General features: G+C 41.3%; 1 protein-coding gene across 1 annotated transcript in view; it reads right to left on the bottom strand.

Moving 5' to 3' along the window:
• The window catches only part of HCRTR2 (hypocretin receptor 2), a 34,445-nt gene extending 12,977 nt beyond the window's left edge, over nt 1-21,468 (bottom strand). The window contains exons 1-3 of the mRNA XM_086461522.1: nt 21,240-21,468; nt 6,333-6,511; nt 4,602-4,845 (exon numbers count right to left, since the gene is read on the bottom strand). Coding sequence (XP_086317648.1) covers nt 4,602-4,845; nt 6,333-6,511; nt 21,240-21,468 — 652 coding nt within the window. The remainder of the gene's footprint in view (nt 1-4,601; nt 4,846-6,332; nt 6,512-21,239) is intronic.
• Nucleotides 21,469-21,808: the final 340 nt, after the last annotated feature.

Raw genomic sequence — 21,808 nt, forward strand, 5'->3', positions numbered from 1 at the left:
TCAGTCATACAGTATGATTACTTCACCCAATAAAGGATCAGTATGCTAAAACAAACCCCCTAAAGCTTCCTTCTCGGCACTGTGTTCCAGTCCCAGACTGCTGTGCAATGAAGAAAGGAGGCAGAAGATTGAAACTATGGCTTCTGGATTTTTGCCAGAATTTTACTGTATTTGTGTAAATACTTATATACATATATGTATACATGTACATATGTATACAAACTGAAAACAACTCAGACTTAAAAGGTTTTGATATGTCTAGCAAATGAAATATTCCCTTAAGCCAAATGTGCATAATGAAATCGGTACTTTTGACAGCTTCCCTAAGAATAGGGAAAAACAAGACTATCAAGTTCGTTGAGCATCGGTAGAGAGTTCCCAGGTTCCCTAGTCTCAGGAGGATACCTATGAGACCTTGGAGTTACCGACATGAAGAAGCAATGCAGATAAAAGAGTACACTTTTAGAATAAAGCTCAATAAATAGGGATGCTAGGAAGCGGGTGCCCACACAACACACTCTTTTCCAAACTATGTTCTTATGTCAGAGTACTTACAGTTACCTAATACTAAAATTACATTTTCAAACCTGATATATTATGCTTGAGCATCAATTCACGGTATTGATATATTGTGACTTCTTTCTACACTAACGTGTCCCACAAGTTTTTCCTTAAATTCTAAACACTTCAATAAACAGGATGTATAAACCTTCATGTAATAATGCAATTTCCAGCTATCTGTTTTCCAGAATTAAGACAATATGTTTTTGTACTATTTATGAGTAGTCGAAGAGGAAATGGAACACAAAGTCTTCCCTTTGTTTCCATTCAACCATGTAGTTTTGGGAAAGGATTATCTCCATATTCTTTTTATCATTTGCAAAGGGGTTGGCTAATGCACTTTGGCTAACACTCGTTTTGTGAACAGCTCTAAGAGAATGCATTTAGCTGACTTAGACACATGGTGAACTCATTTTAATATACGTTTCTTTTATTTTGGCACTTTATCATCAAATTCAGCACAGAGCAATTACAGACTATTATAGAACTGTGGCCAACACTGGCTCCTTAAGTGAGCCTGCATAGGTCACATGTTGGATCCTTCTGCATTCCCAAATAAAATATTGTTATTAGACAGTACTTGAAATGAAAACCCCTCAGCCTAGAATTGGCAATGAATTTTATATTCAGGAATGCCAGAAGCAATTAAAAAGAAATTGAGCCCTGTTTTAGGCTGAACTATTGCTCCATTTGCAGTCACTGGCAGCTCTCCAACAGCATGCTTCAAATCTTATTAGTCAGGGTGGCCACTATTTGTTCACCATTAAGGAGCCCAAGTGTCACAGTGCTGATCAGGCCTTCCTTCCAGACACTCATCAGACTTGTATGGATTTCAGCAGCTGGACTGAAGTCTGGGTAGGGTACAGTGCTGTCTCCTGCTTTGGCATCTCTGACATTTTCCTGGACATGGTTTCCCATTAGTTCTCCACAGCACCTCATGTTTCAGTAGCCCTGAGTGCCCAGAATTAGAAGAGACTTCCAAAACACTTCGGAAAGTGTCATTAAGCACCCCCTTTTTGCAGTTCCAACCTTGACAACCCACAGTTTAACATCCTTGGGACATACAGTGTATATGATGCTCTGCAAAGATTTCATCAGATGTACCCTAATTTTAGACAGCATAAATTATATGCAGTTCTAAACAAAGCAGTAAACATCCAAATATAATCCCTTTCCTCTAAATTGACTCTCACATAGGATTTGCTCTAAGTCTCGAGTGTGTGCAGTATCTACATACCCACCTTCTCTTTGCAAATATAGCTTATTCGTAGGAACATTAATTTCTCCCTCCTTCAACTTCCTTCTAGTTAGCTTTCTTCGACCTTTAATATTCCCATAGTCAAAAAAGGCAAAACAAAATCCAACAAAAATGCAACGATTTTCTTGGAAAACATTAGCTTTTTATTCCTTCTTCCAGCCTCAAGGCTCACCACTTTTCAAACTGCTGCCCTGTTATCCATGTTAACCCTGTTCTTCTGTTCTTCTGTTTGGGGGTCTTCGTGATTTCAAACCCTGGTTTTCAGTAGAAAAACTACATCTTCTGTGCTTTGGCCCAGCTCAGTGACCTTAGATATTTTCAGTTAAATGGAAATTAATTGTAGGTAATGACACTCTATTCTCCACGGTCTGAAAGTGATGTTAGGGTAAATATATATTTTATCCCCATTGATAATAAACGGTTAACTCTAGATTTACTAAGTAATTCCACAATTTGAGCAACCTACTTGTAACTTAACGCATAGATAGGTTCTTCTCTCTTCTTCTTTCAAGTTACTATGATAAGCTATTATTAGAAAGTGGAGAGGATTATTTTTTTTTATGGATAGTTGAAATGCACCAGCAGAATAACTAGCTGTGATGGTGCATCATCATTAGAGGAATAATTAATTAAAAAGCCAGCAAGATAAAAATAGGATTGCTATCTTTCCATGGAATGAAAAGCTTCACATTTCAGAAAACTTTAGCATATTTTTAATGTAAATTTATTTTCATTTCAGCCTTATTATAAATTTTAAAAAAAACCAACAAAAAACCAAACTTTGGTGTGTTTGCACTTCATTTCTGAAGCCACACACAAAAAGAACTTAAGTGTATGCACAAGTACTTGCCTTTGTTAAACCTCTTTCTACCTCTCCAAACATCCAAGTGAAGGCTCACAGCATAACCTGAAGATCAATAAATTTAATTTTGGACAAATATACTCCACAGGAGTAGAGCCTTGCAAACATGTAGGATTTTTTTTTTTTCTTTTGTATAATGGGTGCTTCAGCTCAGGCATATCTGTGGGCTGCAACTACTTCAGCACAGCACTGAATGAGAGGCACTCTGAAACAGTTCCACAGCTACTACGGACTCCGTAGTTTGAAAGCAACACTTTCCTGTTGGGAATCAAAAAGTGGTCAGTGCAGATCTGGAAATCTTGAGATTGCGTTCACTGATGAAATGCTCTCCTGACTCCCTAATTAATTAACGACATCATTTCCATTTCCTAGGTTGATTAAAAGAATCTTTGCTGCAGCTGTAACCCTGAAGTGATGAAGGCACAGATAATTAGTTCTGCAGCCAAAATGAGTGGACACAAATAGCACTTGAAGTGAACACTGTAAAAGAAAATAGTCACATAAATACTGCAGCATCTAGCACAGACTGGGATACAAAATTGTTCGCAGATGAACACTAGAAGTAAAGAGCAGATGTGTCCTCTCTAATGAAAGAGCAAGCACGGTACTCATAACTTAACAGAGGCTTCCTCTAACCTACAAACTTTCAGCACATCTTTGTCTGCAATGAGTGCCAGGTAGCTAATGGTCATCTCTGCCCCCTTGACTTGTCCCAGAGGACTAACTGGGATGAAGGAGATAAAGAATAGGGAACGTGATAGCCAATGTCTTCTCATTAATCCCCTGGTGGCCCTGCAGAGGCTGTTAGCAGCGGAGGAACTTCCAAAACAGCACAGGGAAGAGCTCTCAGCAGTTCAAGCTGCTTAAGCTAATTTATCATGATAATTAAGCACAGGTGATCCAGTTGTATTTTATCTTAATTGTTCACAGGACTGCAATCTTCCTCTACAGAGACAGCTCTGGGAGAGAATCTGATTGTGTTTTAGTCTGACTCGAAGCTATTAAACAGGCACCTTTTAGTTATATGTTTTGGCAAACTTGGCTTTATTTTCCTGTGTGTGAATAATGGTATTACTGATGGTCATTATAACCAGTTCCAGAGTCACAGCATGTAACTCACATGCTCTGTTAGCATTGGAGTTATGCCAAGGCCCACCAGAGTTGAGTCTTAACCATTGGGGTGGGTGGCTAACACCACTTGCTGTGAATGGAGACAAAATAGAAGTAGTTACTCCCTGGCAACTCTTATGGCTTCTTAGAGCTGAATTAAATTACAGAACAAGTTAGATTCAAAGTCAATCTGGAAAGGCAGAATTACACTTCTTGGATAGAATAACTTGTAACTGATCGCATTTACAAAGTTATTTAAATGATCTTGTCCATGACAAATTTCAAATTGTAGACTAACTTGCTACCCCATGTCAATGACATCTCTGTAAGTTTTGTAATGACAGGCAATTTGCATTGAAGTCCCAGGAGATATCTATAAAGGCTAGTAAAATATCAGCAATTAGCAAAAGCAATATATCAGGTAAAGAGAAATTCTGTTCTCGTGTAGTTATTTCTTAAGGCTAAATACTGAAGTCTTTGTAAGCCTGCAATGTCCATCAATCACAAAATGATATAAGCATAAGCATTTAAGGGTGGGAACATTTCTACCCTCTGGGAAACATTAACATGGTCAAGACACAAGCCAGCCTCAATCATTTAAACTCGATTTCAAACGTACTTTAAGTCTTAGCAATACAAAAGAAAATAGGATTTCACAGTATTTGAAAAACAGTAGTTCTAGGAAAGCTTATATAATTAAGAACATTTTGTGATATGTTTATACAACTTGACTGCATATTAATATGTCCTGATATTTTTATTACTTAACAGCAGTACAAATTCAGTCTTTATGGTCAATGACAGACTCACCTCCCCAGTGCTCATCACACACTGTGAACAAGGTAGTTTTATTGGCTAATCCTGGGAACACACTGCTGCACTCCATAACAATAGCCTGAGGAATCATTATGATGCAGGACACAATCCAGATAATTATAATGCTGTTCCTTGCTCGCTTGGCTGTGCTTTTAAACATCAAAGGGTGACAAATTGCATACCATCGATCCAAAGCAATGCAGCTGAGTGTTAGTACAGACACGGAGACTGAAACTGTCTAAAGAAAAGGAAATATTATGTAAATGAAGCTGTAATTTTTTCCAGAGCTTTAAAAAAATATTTATTGTAATTTTTTCCCAGAGTTTTCAAAATTATTCTATTTTCAGCATAGTTAGCTCTTTATCTGCAATTATTAAATAGAAATTATCCCCAGAAAAAAGGCTCCTTTTAAAATAATTTCTTACAAAATTACAACAGATATCCTTATCTGCTGTAGGCCCACTAGAATCAAGGGGACAATTCATAGGTTAGGGTGCTACTCAAACTGAGTAGGTGTAGCAGGGTCAGATTTCTGAAAGAGAAAAATTATGCCCCCTAGAATTTCCAAAAATTTATCTGAAAAACTACTTTTAAAATATTAGACAACTAATTAGATCTTTTTTTCTTTGTAGAACAATTTTATTTGTTTGTTTCCTATGTTATATTTGGATACCAGTACCATCATTTTGCCTTTTCATTTTTCATAGGAGCAATGGAAATTCAGGGTCTCATAAAAAAACCCCACCCAACAACAACCAGCTTAAGGCAGACTAAGTCATTCTACCTTCTATTCAGTATAGGAAATAACCTGTCACTGTGGCTTTACTCTTTCACTCTGTACACTAGGTGATCATTTCATTTTCTCTTCAGATTTTCTTCCACTAAAATGGAGGCTTTGAAAAAAAATTTGTTATTTTGACTGTCTCGAGTAGAAGACATACCTGCTGCAGAACTGTTGCCCTTGACATGTGGCTCTTCAGCCATACAGGTATCTGCTGAAAATATAAATTGTGCTCAAGGCACAGAGCTGATCACCTGCACACATTTAGAGTTCTGCTTAATTCTTTTGATTTCTAATGACTGAAAGGCCAAGCACTTGTCATTCTAGCATGCCCAGTCAGTTCATCTAACCAGCTATTCTTAGAAAAGGTATTTGTCAATCATTTTGATGCAAATGATCTTATACCTAATTATAGTGCATTGGTAAATGAGTGGTGGCAGTCATGGCTTGAGGTAGACAATCTGATCAGCTCCCAGTGAACCTGGATACTTTGACTATTTCTAAAGAATGTAAACTAAGTCACTAAACACATATGAAAGCCCAGAGCCCCTTCAGAAGTTTAGATTCTCTGTCCTGGGCACTTGGTAGCTGTTCAGGTCCATGCACACAGAGTATAACTGACTGTAAGTCTACCTACAGACATTTTAATTGCTATATCGTTTCTGAATTTTTAAAAAAGATCACAGAAAGTGAAGAGCATCAGACAAATGTTCCAGAAAGTGTATTGCCCAAGTCTAACAATCAGATGGAACAAGAACAGTATTTATTAAGCATAAACATATTCACAAGTGGATCAGTCCTTTATTCCTCAGCATGTAACCCGAGACATCTACTTCAGTAGCAGGGACAGACTTCCATCAGATTATCACTTTTAGGAAGATGCTATTGTTGTTTCTCTTTTTTGTAATATGAGTAACGTGTACACAAACACAATAAAATAATACCTGTAAGTAGGGAATCACTTTGCAGAGGGGCTGCCCAAAGAACCACGTTTCTGTGATATCCACTACTAAAGTTGCTGGAAGACAAGTAATTGTGACCAGAATGTCAGCCAGAGAAAGATTCACTATGAAGTAGTTGGTAACTGTCCGCATGTGGTGATTCTTCCACACTGCAATGCAAACTGAATTTGGAAAGGCAAGTTAGTGAGATGGAAGTGACTTAGGGAACGCTTCAACAGGAAAACACTTGGCTTTGCAGAATTAAAGAAAGACCACAGCATGGGAAATAATATGATACATAAAGTAGCTCATTTTCCTGCTAGTTTCTCTTTAGTAACTATTCACACAACTGTCTTCATGTCTATTTTAATCCTTTGGCTCTAGTCTATGGCAATACTCATCATAATTTGTAAAAGTTTATCTTTTTCTTATGATAGTGTGATGCTTAATTCAAATTGTTACCACATGGAATCTTGCAAACTGTACCAAGACAACAATCACGTTATAAAATACTTTGCTGAGCATAATATATCTATTGCATCTGCAGAGAATCTTTAACAGTTGTCTGGGTAACTGTGATTGCAGCTAAGTAAATAAAGGTAATTTTTGCAGTATTAAATAATAACCATTTTAAATATGGTATATTTTTAATGATGATTACTGTGATCAAAAGCAGTATGTAACAGACACTTTATAAAATGTGCCTTTAAAACTTGTTTCATATCTTTTCTTTCCCCTCTTTCTCAATTTGAAACACTTCTAGGAACGAGGCAAATCAGTCCTTTAACATGCTTGCACTAAATTCATAAGTTAATACATTAAAAATGCCAAAATTGAATCTGAGAAACTAGCCTAATTCTAAGTTTTTTAATAACTTTGGAAGTAAACCCTGAGAAATTGTTGCAATCAATAGCTTTTGAATGTTGTAGATTCAGCCAACAAAAGCTCTTTAAAAACTGATGCACAAAATTTTCCAGAAGCACAACAATACTTCCCGTAAGAAAGCAGTACAACTCGTTGTACATCAAAGGTACTTCTCCTGTAAACAATAATTCACCCATCATGCAAATCCAGATGAAGATTCAACGTCTCCTTAATCTGTCAGGATATAGCACTATGCTTAATTTATATAAACAGATCACAGAATGCTAAAGAACAGCATTAGACAGGTCTTCAAGAGGTTGTTCAAATCTAAAATGGAATCAGCTAGAATTGAGCCATTCTCTTATTAAACTAGCTAAAACACCTGGAAAAAGATACACAGACTTCAAGGCACATAAGCTCTGGAGATCAGATGCTTCTTCAGATCCTAAAAAGCATGGTGTGCCTGAAAGCTTGTGTCCATCTTCCAGCTGCATCAGTTGATCTAATAAAATGTATTACTTCATTCCACAAATCTTGTCTTGTTTAAGTCTTTAGACCAACACAACTACAGCAAGACTACCACTAAGCTTTTGTTGGCAAGTTTACATTTTAAAATCTGTTACATTTGAAGATACTATGCCTCTTTTAAATGTGTTACAGTGTTTAACTATTTTCGCTATTAAAACAAAAATCATCTAATATCTAATCTACTTTTCTTTCGCTGCTATTTATATTACCTTTTTTTTCCCTGCACACAGGCAGGAATGAAGAAGAGTTTTTCCCTGCAGCAATGGTTCACGTATGTAAATATTGTTGTTACATATTTTGTCAATTTTCTTTTTAGACTGTACAACTTCAGAACTCTTTTATCTTTTGCTCCCAGTCATTTGTAGAACCTCTGCAACCATCCTTGTTGCTGTTCTCTGGACACTCTTCAGACTAGATCCCGTCTCTGTGGTCAGAGTGCAGTGACCAAAATCCATGGAATATTCATTCAAGACCTTGCTAGAGCTTGAGATTAGAGTACTTTTTTTGTGAGGGCTATGTTTAGACATTTAGGGGTAATTTAAGACAAAGAGGGAGGGAGAGGCTAGGTGGCCTTCAGTTTCTCTAAGAGAAGGTGATTTTATCAACTACCTTTTTAGGATATAGGCTTCCAGGTTACATTTAAAACCCTTGTTGCACCACAACAGATGTTCATATCTTTTAATGTGTTGCAAACATGGTTTCAGATTCTATAGCTTGTATAAATTTACTCTTTGAGATGTATTTATCATGCTCTTGTAAATTCAAATGAAAACCCCTCTGCAAAGCTCTTCACTGTTCTTTTTGGAGAAAATCTCCCACAGTATCCATTTCTTTTATTGTTTTCTTCTTGAATACAGAATTTCAGCTTCTCTTAGCTGTCGCCTCAGGTATCTGAAAGGCAAGGCTTATAAATCAAAAGTTTAAAGGAAACATCATATTAATTGTATTTTCTTCCCATTTGGGTGATTTAGATTACCTACTGAAGTAATTATTTCTATAGCATTGCATGATAATTACAATATAACTATCCAGAGCTTTATCACTGTCACTTGGTGCACGAGATCACTACAGTTATAACTTACAGTCTGACAATGCAGAGGCAGCACCTAACAAGGAAGCTAAGACATTGCTGCCCCTCTGGAATGTTGTTTGCAGTTGGAAATGCAATGCTGAGGGAAAAACTGCAAACATCATTTCACTTTCAATAATTTTAACACTTCACACTAAAAATTTGAAGATTTGGGCTTTTACTTATGACTTTCTCTTTGTCTTGAGTGCAATTCACGCTCAAAGTATGGTCCTGTCTTGTGCTTAGGCAAAAGTTGACATTAAGTAGCAATGTTCTTCTGTACTTTTTGTTTCTTTCATCAATAGGCAAAAGCTGAATAAAAAGTTGTTTTAAAAGTTCAGAGTCTGGCTACGTTGTTCTCATGCTATGGTTTCAACAGTCCTACATTCTACCCAATTCAGACAAGTGCGTTTTCGGCCATAGCTGTCAGTGCCTAAAGGTACAAGGTTTAAGTACATATGTGTGCTTTTTGACAAGGTCTATTCTCATTCCTGTGCTGACCTGTTTGGGGAAAGTACCTGAACATAAATATTATTTCTGGTTAAAAAAATCTATTAAGTTAACAAATGTGAGGTCAATCTCACTGGCAGCAAAATGTATCAGAAATCAAGTCATAACATTTTGCATGTTGTGTTCAAAGCTTTCTATTAGTATGAGCAAATGAAACCTCATGATACCCCAGAAGGCTAAGAAAATATTATTGGTGTTATCTTTGATGCAAGGAAAGTGAAGTGCAGAATAGAGGTTGCTAAAGGCCATACAGTAAATCAGACACAGAATAAGAAACCTGGACTCCTAATTCCCAGCTCTGTACTAAGCCTTCCAGGTCACAGTGGCTTAACATGGATGGAATTTAGATGAACTCCAGTACCTGCTGTTCCTCGGAGAAATTTAAAAGACTATGCCCTTGCTACTCAGGGAGTAGCAGTATGCAGGAAAGCCCATGTACAGAAAGTAGCTCAGAATTCCTTTGAATTCTAATCCATGGGGGCAAAAGGCACCAGAAAGGTGGAAAAAGATTATAGTTTACAAGCACAGAAATGCAAGATCATTTGTTACTTTAAATTTCTCTCCTTATGCTTGTGTTTCCCCTTAGACCATTTTCCATTCCATGTACGGCACATAGCACAAAACATCTTAATTAGTGTGTTTACACACTACCATAATAATTAAATATTCCAGAAAATTATTCCATGAATGTACAAAAAAAAAAAAGAGTTTGTGTAAAAAAGCCTCTGAAGAGAAAGTATTTTAAAACAAGTCAGCTTCCCTCCGCCCCCCCCGGCTCGTTGCCCTCTGCTGGTTGCAGTGTTACTTTCAATCTGTACAAGCATTGGTAATGTCTTCTTTCAGTGCAAGGCTAAACAGAGCTGTGAGGATTTTCTACGCGTTAATTGAATAGGACAGAATGGTATAAATGTCAGAAAAGTAGTTCAACACATTCTTTCCAGACTCGATGTCTCTCTCAGCCTATTATAGTACAAGGTTACTCGGCAGTGTTGGACAAAAGCTTCCTGATATATCAGTGATCCAGCAGATCATTGAGAAAGATACTCTAGCTGGTGTTCAAAAACTATTATTTTATAGGTGCGCAAAATAGTTTGACTATGCTGATCAACATATTATATCTAGTTAAGTATCAGAACAAAAGAATTTTGCATACTCTCCTTTAAGTATGCATTTTTATCTCAGGTGGTTCTTCTCTCTAGAAGTAGAGACATCAAGCTCCTGCATAAACCATAAAGAAACATGCTAGAGAAAGGAAGCTCCATGGAGTAAGAAATGCCATCCGCCTACCCAGCATGAAACAGCAGAGTTGCGACTTTCCACTCGGCTTGGAAAAGAGAAACATGGATGAGAAAGGTAGCAAAGATTCTCAACTAGGAGTGTATTTTACCAAAAAGTACTCCAAAATCATAAAACAGGAGATGAGGCCAGCACCAGCCTTCCTAAGAAACTTGGGAGACACCACAGAGTTAAGAGGATGCCTGTTTAGTTAGGGCACAATGTAGTGGCCCAAACTGAGCTCTTCAGACCTCTGCTGCAGATCTATGAAACATTAAAAATAGCTCTCAAGAAAACCCCAATTTAACATAACATGCAAATCTTTTATGCAACCTTTGATGTTCCCAGCTATAAATAGGAGTGAGGCAGAAAGTGGGAAAAAAAATGCTGTTAACACAGGCATTGAAGAAGAGAGGATAAGGAAAAAAAAAAAAAAAAAAAAAAAAAATGTGGGAGAGAAATGTGAAAGAAAGGAAACAGAAACGTGCTCCTACTGTCCATGATTTTCCTGACTGCTAGAACTCACTGGAATGTAATTACCTGCCCAGTATATTTTATTATTTTCTGTATTAGTTTTTATTTTATAAAAACTCTCAAAGCTACAGTTAATAAATTTGCTGCAAAAGAAACACGCAGGCCAGCTTTCACAAAGAGCAGCTATTTGTCTAACAGTTATTAAGCAATCCGACTCTTAACTCCTTCATCTCACCGCCAATGTTTTCAGTTTCTTCCGTCAGACTTAAAGAGAAGAGCTTCAAGCAAAACGCTTGCTATTCCTACCTCTGCCACACAGTGTCAGTGAAGGCTCGGAAACTCGCGTCAGTCGCCGGGTTGACAAGTGTTTGGGAAAACTTGGTGGAGGCTTTCCCCGAGCCGTTCAGCGATCCTGAAGCTTGTTTCAGAATCCATCCCCCAAACATTCATGATCTCCCGCCCCCAAAAAAGTCTCACAGGCAGGTCCCGGGAAGGACGAAACATAACAAATTCATATCAAACTTAAAAATTTAAGACAGATGCCATTAGAAGTCCATCAAGAAATTTTCATATACCACATTGCGCTCCTGAAGAAAATAAAGGTCTCAAATATGACGGTATAGTGAGATCGGTATTTTTCACGTATATATTTAATCCCTGTTGGTTTAATGTCCTGGGGCAATTTAATTAGAGGCTGTAATGCCATCTATTCAATTAGCATAGCTCATTGTATCTCAGGCTGAATACGAAAACAATACAAAGGCTCCAGCTGGTGTAAAATGCAGCTGCTTGCCTCCCGGAAGATTCATGCTGTCTTGAGCATATTAAACGTTGTGCTGCAGTCCTTCTGCTGGTGGACTCCTGGTTCAGCTGTCAATTTGTTTTTTATATGTCAGCCCTAAATCAGTTCCCTAACACTTCAGAAGTCTTGTCAATCTGTTATTCAATGGGTCATCTTCTGGGCCAAAATAGAAACACCATTTCCATAACCAGCAATGCCTGACATTTCCTTATATAAATGAATGACACTACCTCTTAGCTCATTTTCGGCGAATAAATCCCAGATGGATGTAAACAAAGAATTATCATTTTCTTTCCCATTCTACTAAACTTCAATGATTTTATCTTGCTTTGGGAATTCAGTATCACAACTGTTTGACTAAAGTATCACAATATGGCCATCCAGCAGTCATTTGGAAGTAATGCTGTAATTATAAGCACTGGTCATCAACATCACCAAACGCATGAGGCAGAAAGCTTCTACAGAGCTTTACTCCTTCACAATATTTTGCAATCAAACAGTGATAAAAAACCATGTTACACAGAATTGAGATACACATTATTTACTCTCCACCTCATATCCCCCCCAAAAAAATTGTTTCCCCCAGCAATGAATTGGTTCTCCATATGGCATTCTCCCACTTGCTCTTTTTTAGTGATGACATTACCTACTGCGAACCAAGGTCTGGGTGGTGGGGTGTCAAGCAGCACAATCATGTTGAAAGGAAGGCTGATAGGCTACCAAATGGAATTCTGGAGAGCTAGAGCCCCTGTGGAAACACTGAATCAATGCATACTGTTGGAAGGAAACATGCTGTCATACTTTAATTATGAACGATTCCTGATAGAGGATTCTTCTGCTTTAACTTAAGAGTCTAAAAATTAGGTGCCTAAGACTAAGGTTATTTTATTTGTTTTAGAAAGGCTTTCCACAAGTCTTTCAATAACTTTATTGATGATCTTGATTAAGGGGTGAGAAGCACTTTAACTAAATTGCAGAGGACATTTAATTAGGGTTTTTTGAAACCAGCAGTGAGAACAAAAGATGTAAACCAAAGCAATCTCTTCTGTTAATAGGGAGATATCTACTTCCTATCTGTCTCTTACCCATTATTAAGCTCTAAACTCTTACATTACTTCATTTTTTACATAACTAGTATTATCTGAAGAAAGGAACCCAACATAAGACCAAGTTTATGTTGAAAAAGTAACAAAAAGAGTGACACAAAGACAAGACACTTTTTATATGATGTTTATTATAAAGGAAATATTGGAAAAATTCTTACAGCTGGTAATAATGCCCAACAGATAAGAACTGTCCTTGAATATGTGATGTGACAGCTGAAAAAGATGGACAATATTCTGGGCTGCATACACAAAGGAATTACATAGCCTGCCAGTGAGGTGACAGCTCTTCATCAACAGGGCACACTAGACGTGTCAACAAATTTGAAGAAAACCATGGAAGCATTACAAAAGGAGTAGGTGGTTAGGTCACGCTCCCTATGTATCACACATAAACAAGAATATATGTGTAGGTTCCATCAATTTTTTTCTAGTAAAACTCTAGGAAAAATACTGAAACTGTAAGAAATATAGCTGAATAACATTCAACATGTGAAATCTTAAAGTATTTTGTTGAATACCAGCTTCACCGAAATGTACTAACGGGGAACTGTCTCCATGGGAGACAGTATTTATGTAGACATGAGAGTCTACATAAATAAAACTGATATACAGCAACTAATTTGCTTGCAGAATATATTTTCTGAGACGTTTTCTAGCTACCAAGTGTACTCAGGCTTTTAAAACGACTCATGAGTTGTGGGTTGGGGGTTACTCATGTTCTCCAGCCCACTCCTATATTTTATGTACACCTTATTGCTATAGTGCTAGAGAACAATACCAGAATTTAGCTCTGGAAGCTTAGATTACAATTGTGAGTAATAGCACAACCATCTAAATGGTACAGGATCCATTTTCTAACTCAGTCACATTACATAATCTCAGCCAATTAACAATCCAATGGAAATGGGAGTTATTACCAAATCAGCTATGCTATAAAAACAGACTGCCCAAAACGCCAGGTTTGATCTGCTCTGGAAGAAGTGAAAGGTACCATTGCAGTTTTCCTGAGCTAACTGTACTGATTAACACAGACAGATTGGTTTTAAATAGTCCCATCACACAGACACACACACAAATCATTACAAGTATTAACTGGTAACCCTGCCCATCTCTGCAGAGCTGGCTATACTGAATGACCAGTTATTTCATAATCATATTTGATATACTTATTTTTCTAGCCATAGTAATAATAGAAAGCCTTACACACACTTCATGTTAGAGATGGGAGGACCATACATATAGCTGTCATACTGCAGATGACACTACAATAAAAAGATTTTACACTTCACTTATGATTCAACTTAAACCTGCATGACTCATTAAAATCAAGGTATGCTCCACAGCTGAAATGCTGTGCAACTTTGAAACCATATGCTTCAAAACGCATCTCTCAGTGTAAATGGAATTGCACTAGGGAAAACCCTTCCGTGTCCATGTCTGCTTCTAATGTAGATGTAAGAAGATCTTTTCTTTAGATTACACAAAGAAAATACAATTCACTATACTAGTGAAGCGCTACAGCAAATATCTTGCATAGTATACAACTTCTGAGTCTATATTATGAATCCACATTACCAATATAATATTCCCCAAATCAGGCTAAAATCCTTGCAGTCTTACTGTGCTGAGAACCAGGAGACAGAGCATAATTCTGTCTGGGCTGAGTGCACCCCAGGCTTGGCAACCTCTGCCCAGGGGTTAGCTGCCTGTGCTGGAGACCAGCACTGGTATGGGGCAGCATGTTAGCTGGGATCAGGCTACTGGGAACAGAGTTTTCAGGGAAAGATGAGACACCTCTTTTGGGGTTCACCTTTTCACCTGGGAGCTACATTTAAGCTCAGGTTCTCACACGTAGCTCAGGCAACGACCACATTGCCAAGTATGCATGTTCCTTGCTGACTTTGACTGTCATCCTCACCCACTGACTTGACTTTCAGGCTTAACCTCAGACCTGCTTCATCACTATGGATTTGTCTGGCAATTGCTGAGAGGTGATTGAACCCTGGAAAACATCACCAGACCTACCATGCTCTTAGGCACTGTGGGACTACGTTGGTGAGTACACTGCCATGTCAATCTTGCTGCTGCCTGCGCTCCTGGCTCTCCTTCCCCTGGGGAACAGTTCATTCTAGCTCTTCTCTGACAAATTCCACTTGTGAGATGTACAGCAAGTAAATCAGCTGCTGATGCCAAAAAGAAAAAGGTTTCACTTGACATGCAACACAGAAAGTAACAATGCTTTAAAAACAAAGAAACATTCCAAAACCCTTCCATGTTTTGGAAAGATGAAGAATTAAAGCAGGAAATGACAACAGCTTTCATTTTATTTGGTAATGCCCCAAAGGCACTTCTGTCTGAAGAGTACTTCACTGGCCTAAGAGAAAGATGTGTTAGTCTCTTTTCAGCTCCTGGCAGACAGGACGTTACTGTTTTTAGTGGTCTTGCCGTTGTGCAGTGGCTGAACAGCTCTGCTGAGTTACTTTGCTTCTTCCACAGACAGACGATTCTTTCCAAACATCACTCACAATATAAAATTAATACTAGGCAGCATATCCTACTGTCATCAAGGTTGCACCTGTTTTGGGTCTAAACAGCAGAGCTGGTCTGCAGAACTATCACTCCAACAGCTTTGAGAATGTATAAAATTAAATGGGCTAAGTTCTTGAAAAGTTTCACACGTTTATCAGGAGTACATCTTGACAGTAAAATGAAACAACCAAAACCAGCAACAGTAAAGTTTGCCATTTGCTTCCTTGGTAATCTGTCAAATACATGCTGGTGTGCTGTCCCTTGCCACCCACCCCTGGCATTGCAGGGGAATTCTGGCTAACAGGTGATAGTCCTTCTGTAGGAGCTGCTGAATAGCCAGCCTCTAAGTCAATGTTTATGATACATCAGATAAGAGACACTTTATCAGCAGTGCTGTAGACAGAAGAAAGGAAGAAAACTGGATGGCAGAGGAGTCCTAAATTTTTAGTTTACAAAATGTACATGTAGCCTCTGAAGTAAGAACAATAACGCTATCAAAAGTAGCTACGAATTAAACAGAACATGAGGCTTCATATGGAAAGGATTATGTTTTTTGTTTCTCTTTCAGTATCTTTCAATGGTTTTGACCCCTGAGATCAAGCACTTTTCCACTTGTTCAGATTCCAGTCCTCCTCCTTTATCACTGAATGAGTTCAGAGCAGAACTATTGTCCTTTGGAACGATGTTAGAATACAAGTAGCCAAACTGCTTATTATTTTACTCTGACTGAAAAAAAATACTACCCAAGGACATTCTTTTTTATCCAACTACAAGGGCAGCCTCCAGGCAGATGCAACTGTCCTTTCTTTCAGAAGAACACAAATGAAAGCCAACAGAATTTGTATTTACATTCAAGATATCAAGCATCTCTTGCAGCTCACTTTCCACCAATCTTGGGCATTGCCCCTTCTCAGAGTTGGGTTTAACAGGACTGCATTATTCACTCAAGGCAGAATTGCCTTTTGACACAAAGAACGGAAAGGGAAAGTAGAGCTGTCCTCTCTCTGGACTCTCTGGTCAGAAGGCATACAGAATGGAGGAACAAGTCACACATCCAGATGTAAGAATCTAGAAAGAAAAGGGCATAATTTCACACCAGCTTCATCTTTTAACGCTTCTCTACTTTTTGTGTATCTCACAAGGACGTGCAAGACTCTTTCTTGCCAGTAATTCCCATATTATGCGAACACCAATGTACTTTGGTTGATACTTGAACTCTAACATAAATTGAGCTCATACATTTCGTATCTTAGGTAGATAATGTATAAATATTGTATCATTTCCTATGTGGTATCTTTTTAAAAATGATAAAGCCACTCTAGTTATTATTCATCCAACAGATAAAGGTGACTCTCATGCTGATATTACAAAAGTAAAGCCCTTTCAGTACCAGATTCCCCAAGTAATCTGGACAAAATTAAATGGAATAATTTAAAATGTGATTAAATGAAATATGCCTCATCTACAGCAATCAAACAGGATACATGAAGAACATTTAGGAGAATACATGACTCATCCCATTTTGCCAGCACATGCATGTACGTCTAGACCTCAGTATTCACCAGACACTTTTAAAATGAGCAGCATTTGAGACAGTCGCCTATTGACGGGCATTGACTAGGACTCTGGTGTTAGAACTATACACAAACCTTTTTTCTCCAGCCCTAGAAAATCAAACCACAGTAAGTAAAAATCAAGTGATTGCTGTTGAGCTCTACAAGTCAGACTACGAACTCTTTGAGGAAACGACCACAGCTGAGTTCTGTACAGACCTCAGCACAACTAGCAGTTACTGTAAAATAGTTAATAAATAATCGAGCTATCCAGAGAAGAGCAATTCTCTGTCAACTAAATTTGGTTTCATTCTGAGTTGGAAAGAAAAATAAGTATCTCCAAATCGTGCGAGTAAAGAAAGTTTCTGGAATCTCTCACTGATGCCCTGCATGGTCTCTTACCCTTGGAAGCCAGCAGAGCTGAGGACTTTCAAGCTGGGTGCTGGCAGGTTGCATGTGCTCAGGATCTCAGCTCCTGCCAGCTCTGGGGAGGGCTGTCAAGAGGCCCAGCAGCCCAGCTGGTGGGACACCAGAAGGCTGATTGTTCTGCCTTCAGTCTTTGATCAAACTTTGATCTCTGCTGTACATTTGGATTTTGATGAATGCATGTTCCCTGAGGGAAACCATTTCATTAGGAAAGGTCTGACCTGTGCAAATGGACCTTAAGCGAGGACCGTGTCCGTTCTTTACCTGTATAAATGGAGCTAAACGTATGAAGTCATACATTACTTACTAATTCCTCGTGGTCTTATTCCAGTTATTAACTGCTACAACTGGTTAGTGTGGAATGATGATGTCAGTAACCAGAGATCTCCGTACATCCTCAAAATATCCTTCCTTCTTTAATTATCTAGTTTCCTATTTTTAAGCAATGTTTGTAATGCAATGTTTTCAAATAAAGAAGAATCCGGTAATTACGGTCAACATACATTCTCCATTAAGAAGTCCTATGTCTTGCAGAAGCTGTGCAAAGAAGTTGCAAGAGTTTCACTGCTGTGCAGTGGTAAGGAAATCTCCAGACTTGTTTGCAAAACAGAAAGTCCCTAGCCTCAACACTTACTCTGCTTCTAATGATAAATGGTGAGCAAGTGAAGAAGGAATTAGTGCAAAGCATACTAACGTTATCATCCGGACTCACAGTCTCTGAATGTTCATGTAAATATGTCCTAAAAACCTCTTTAAACCTGTTTCTTCTCAGTGGCTTGCACTGAACTCTCTGGTGAGCAGCCAATGTGGGCACACACAAGAATCACTGACGTGAAGTACTCGAATGCAATAATGAAACTTCCATTCAAATGCAGAGACTCGCTAACTGTTTTCATTTTAGCTGGTTTGTGCAGCAGCTCAGACAGTGTGTGTCAACTCTCCCAATCAAATTGAAAGCGAAATAGCAATGCAGACCTTGTTATATGCTACTATAAGTAGAATTCCTGCAGTGCAGCTCACTCAAGAGCCCAGTAGATGTCAATCAAAGTTCAAGCTTCTGATTCTACCCTTGGTTGTTAATTAACTGTCAGAATGCTTCAGTGTAGTTTATTAACTAATATCTGAGGGATGCGCTGTGCCCTCCATTTGCACAGATGTATTGCTGGCACACAATGAGTCTCTTAATCCCATGTGAATGCACAAATCAAAATAAGAGGCAGAAATATAATTTTTTCAGCACCACGTAGGGAAGGGAAGGGTCTTTCCTGGTTACTTAAGTGCTATTTGAATAGGACATGGACAAAATGGAATCAAAGCGTAGACTTCACATGCCACATGAGTCCAGCAGCACTGGTAAAATGTAAGCAGAGGAACACACTGCACTATTAAGGACGATACCATAAAGCACTATTAGCTGCTAGAACTCTCTTTAGAATCAGTTCTGCTCTGCTTTGAAAAGGTCCCTGACTAAATCCCAGATTAACCTTGAATGTGGATTTTTCAAGCAGAAGAAATTAGCTTCTCAGAGACTTCGACACGTGCACTGTTCTATATCAGATTTTCGCTGGCAGTCAAAGTTTCAGAAAAATGTCTTTGCAAAGAGCACTAGACCACATCCATTTCTCTCCTCAATACCACGTGAGCCTGCAATCAGTGCAGTATAAGCTTTCTTGCATAAAGATGAGCCAGCGTTCAGCTAACGAGCACCTGCACCTGCAGATCCAACAAACAACTTGTAAATAGGAGCAAGTTTGGGTGGGTGAGGTCTGTGTAATGCACAAAGGCAGTTTAAAGAGCAAACGGCTCGGGCAGCAGCAGCAGCAGCCCAGTAAGTGGAAAGGTGGGTGGACAGCCAAATGCCAGCTTCCATCCCAAGCAAAAAGGTAACGTACACAAATGTGACGGAGAAACAGCTCCACATCAGCATGGCTATCGTCTCTATTTGCAAGTGCACAGTGAGGAAAGCTTGTCTCCTCGTGGCTTCAGGGGAAAAAAGTGTAAACAGGGTGAAAGCTCCTATAGTTGAAAATTTGACCTTGACGCTGAAGGCGAGAGGACAGCCTGTTTACAGAGCGGGTGGAGGCAAAACAGTAAACACGGGTAGTTCTGCTAAAACCGTCTTTGCTCAAGATCAGAATGAAGGACACCTTTTCTTCCTAGTTTAAAGTACAGCCTCTTTGGGAGGGCTGTGATCTTTACACTGCCTGTCAAGCTGGCTGCCGAGCAATGGACCGAGCAAAGATGTTCACGTTTCTGAATAGCTCTAACGCAACCTCTTTGGCTGAAAACTCACCGGTTTCACCAACGTGCATACCTGTTTACAGGCAGCTAGCGCACCATTCCAGAAAAAAAAAACAACAAAACAAAACACAACCACCCCCCCACCCCAAACATCAACAGTGCGTTGAAAGAAAAAAAAGCCTTGTGAAATTTTGCCTTTGGCTGCAGTCTCATTTACATCTCGCCTAGGGAGCTCGCCGATGACAGCCCTGCTATGCATACCTCCTTCTGAAAAACATGAATGGAAGACCCGTATGGCGGGGCCGGGCGCGCTAGCGCGCCACGCCGTTCATGAAAATGTCACCGATGTAAATACACCGGCAGCCAAGTGGATTCTCACGGCGGCCCCGGCTCCCCGGCGGCCCCACCGCCCTCACGCTCCATGGTAAACGCAGACCCGATGAAGACCAAGGCCTCCTCCGCGCCCCCGGCCCTGGGCGAAGCAAAGGGCACGGCTGCGGACACCCCCGCCCGCCCCGCCCCAGCAGCCCGCGGCCCCCGCGCCCCCCCTCCGCCGGCACAACCGCTCGGGGGAGCGGCTCCGCTCGGGAGGGGGGAGAGGGGCTCCTGGCGGTCAGATCCCGCTGGCCGCTCCCCCCACATCGCTCCCGCCTGTTCCCGCCGCCCCAGCCCACTCCTGCGCTCGGCGAGGGTTGCCCGCCGCCAGCGGCCGCCCGCCCCCCCGCCGCTCCCGCCAAGCAAGCCCCCCGCCCGCCGCCTCCTTCACGGATGAATGGGAGCGGGCGGGAGGCGGGCTCCCAGGCGCTGCCTCGCCTCGCTTCCCTCAATGAGAGCCCGGGAGGGCGCCGCCCCGCCCCCGCCATCCCCCGTTCCGAGCCGCTCGCCAGCGCGGCCGTAGCGCCGCCGAGGCGGGAGCTGCGCCCCGCGCGCCTTCCGCCCGCCGGCTGCTGAGGGGAGCAACCGCCGGTTCCCCTCACGGGGCGAGCGCCGTCCCCTGCCCGTGGCCCCTTGCCCCCGCCTCGTACCGCACCCCGTAACCCCCATCTCCGTCCTTCAGAAAACACCGCGCGTTTGTTATTCCCAGCGCGGCGCCGGGCTCCGCCGAGCGGGCCGGGGCTGTGGGAGGGAGCGGCAGCCTCCCGGGTGAGCTGAGAGGCGGAGCCGTCGGCCGGGGAGGGAAGGGCGGGGGGGGGGTTGGGGGGGTGTGGGGGGGTGGGGTGTGTTTCAGCACCTCGGTCCGGCGGACAGGGGCGGGAGGCGGCCGGCAGCCCCCGGGTCTCCCCCCTCCGGGTCCCTCCGGTGAGCTCCGCCGGCCCCTCTCCGCCTGCCCAGCCCGCCGCAGCCCCTCGCACGCGCGGGGGGAAGCGGTTTTCAGGGCGTCCCGCAGCAAAGGCCCCTTCCCCGCAGCCTTAACTTTCCCCCGCAGCTGGGCACACCCGCGGTTCCAGCGGAGGAAGCAAAACCCACCCCCGGTTTCCAGCAAACCCCGCCTCAGCAAGGGGGAACGGGAAGTTTTGGGGGAGCGCGACTCACCCAGGACGTTCCCGACGAGCGCCACGATGAAGACGACGATGTAGCCGGCGATCAGCGCCCATTCGTACTCCTTGGGATGCAAATACTCCTTCCAGAGGTATCGCAGGAACTCCTCATCGTCGTAGTCGGAGGAATGGGTTAAAAGAGCCTCCCGCGTTTCGTTTAGCTCCGATCCGGTCGTCCAATTCCTGCACGGAGAGGAACCATCCTCGGGTTGAATCCCGGACATCCCTGGTGGTTGGTCCAGGGGCTGGGACAAAAAAAAACCCCACAAACCCAACAAACCAACCAAACCCAAACAAATAAACAACAACAACAACAAAACCCAACCCCAGACTCTCTCAGAGCATCCGAGCTTTCTCCCGCCCGTCCATCGAGGCTTGTGGTTGCCAGTGCGAAAAGCGGGGTGTGGGGAGAAAAATGACGCGGGAACTTACGGGAGCCAATGCGGGAACAGGCTGGGGATCCGCGTCGGTCCCCAACCCGCCCTGACCAGCCTTTTCCTCGGCCGCGCAGGGGGCGCAGCCTCCGCGTCCGCGGAGGCTGCGCCCCCTGCGCGGCCGAGGAAA

Source organism: Leptosomus discolor, chromosome 2 (genome assembly GCF_034619465.1).
Source record: "Leptosomus discolor isolate bLepDis1 chromosome 2, bLepDis1.hap2, whole genome shotgun sequence".
NCBI classification, from domain to species: Eukaryota; Metazoa; Chordata; class Aves; order Leptosomiformes; family Leptosomidae; genus Leptosomus; species Leptosomus discolor.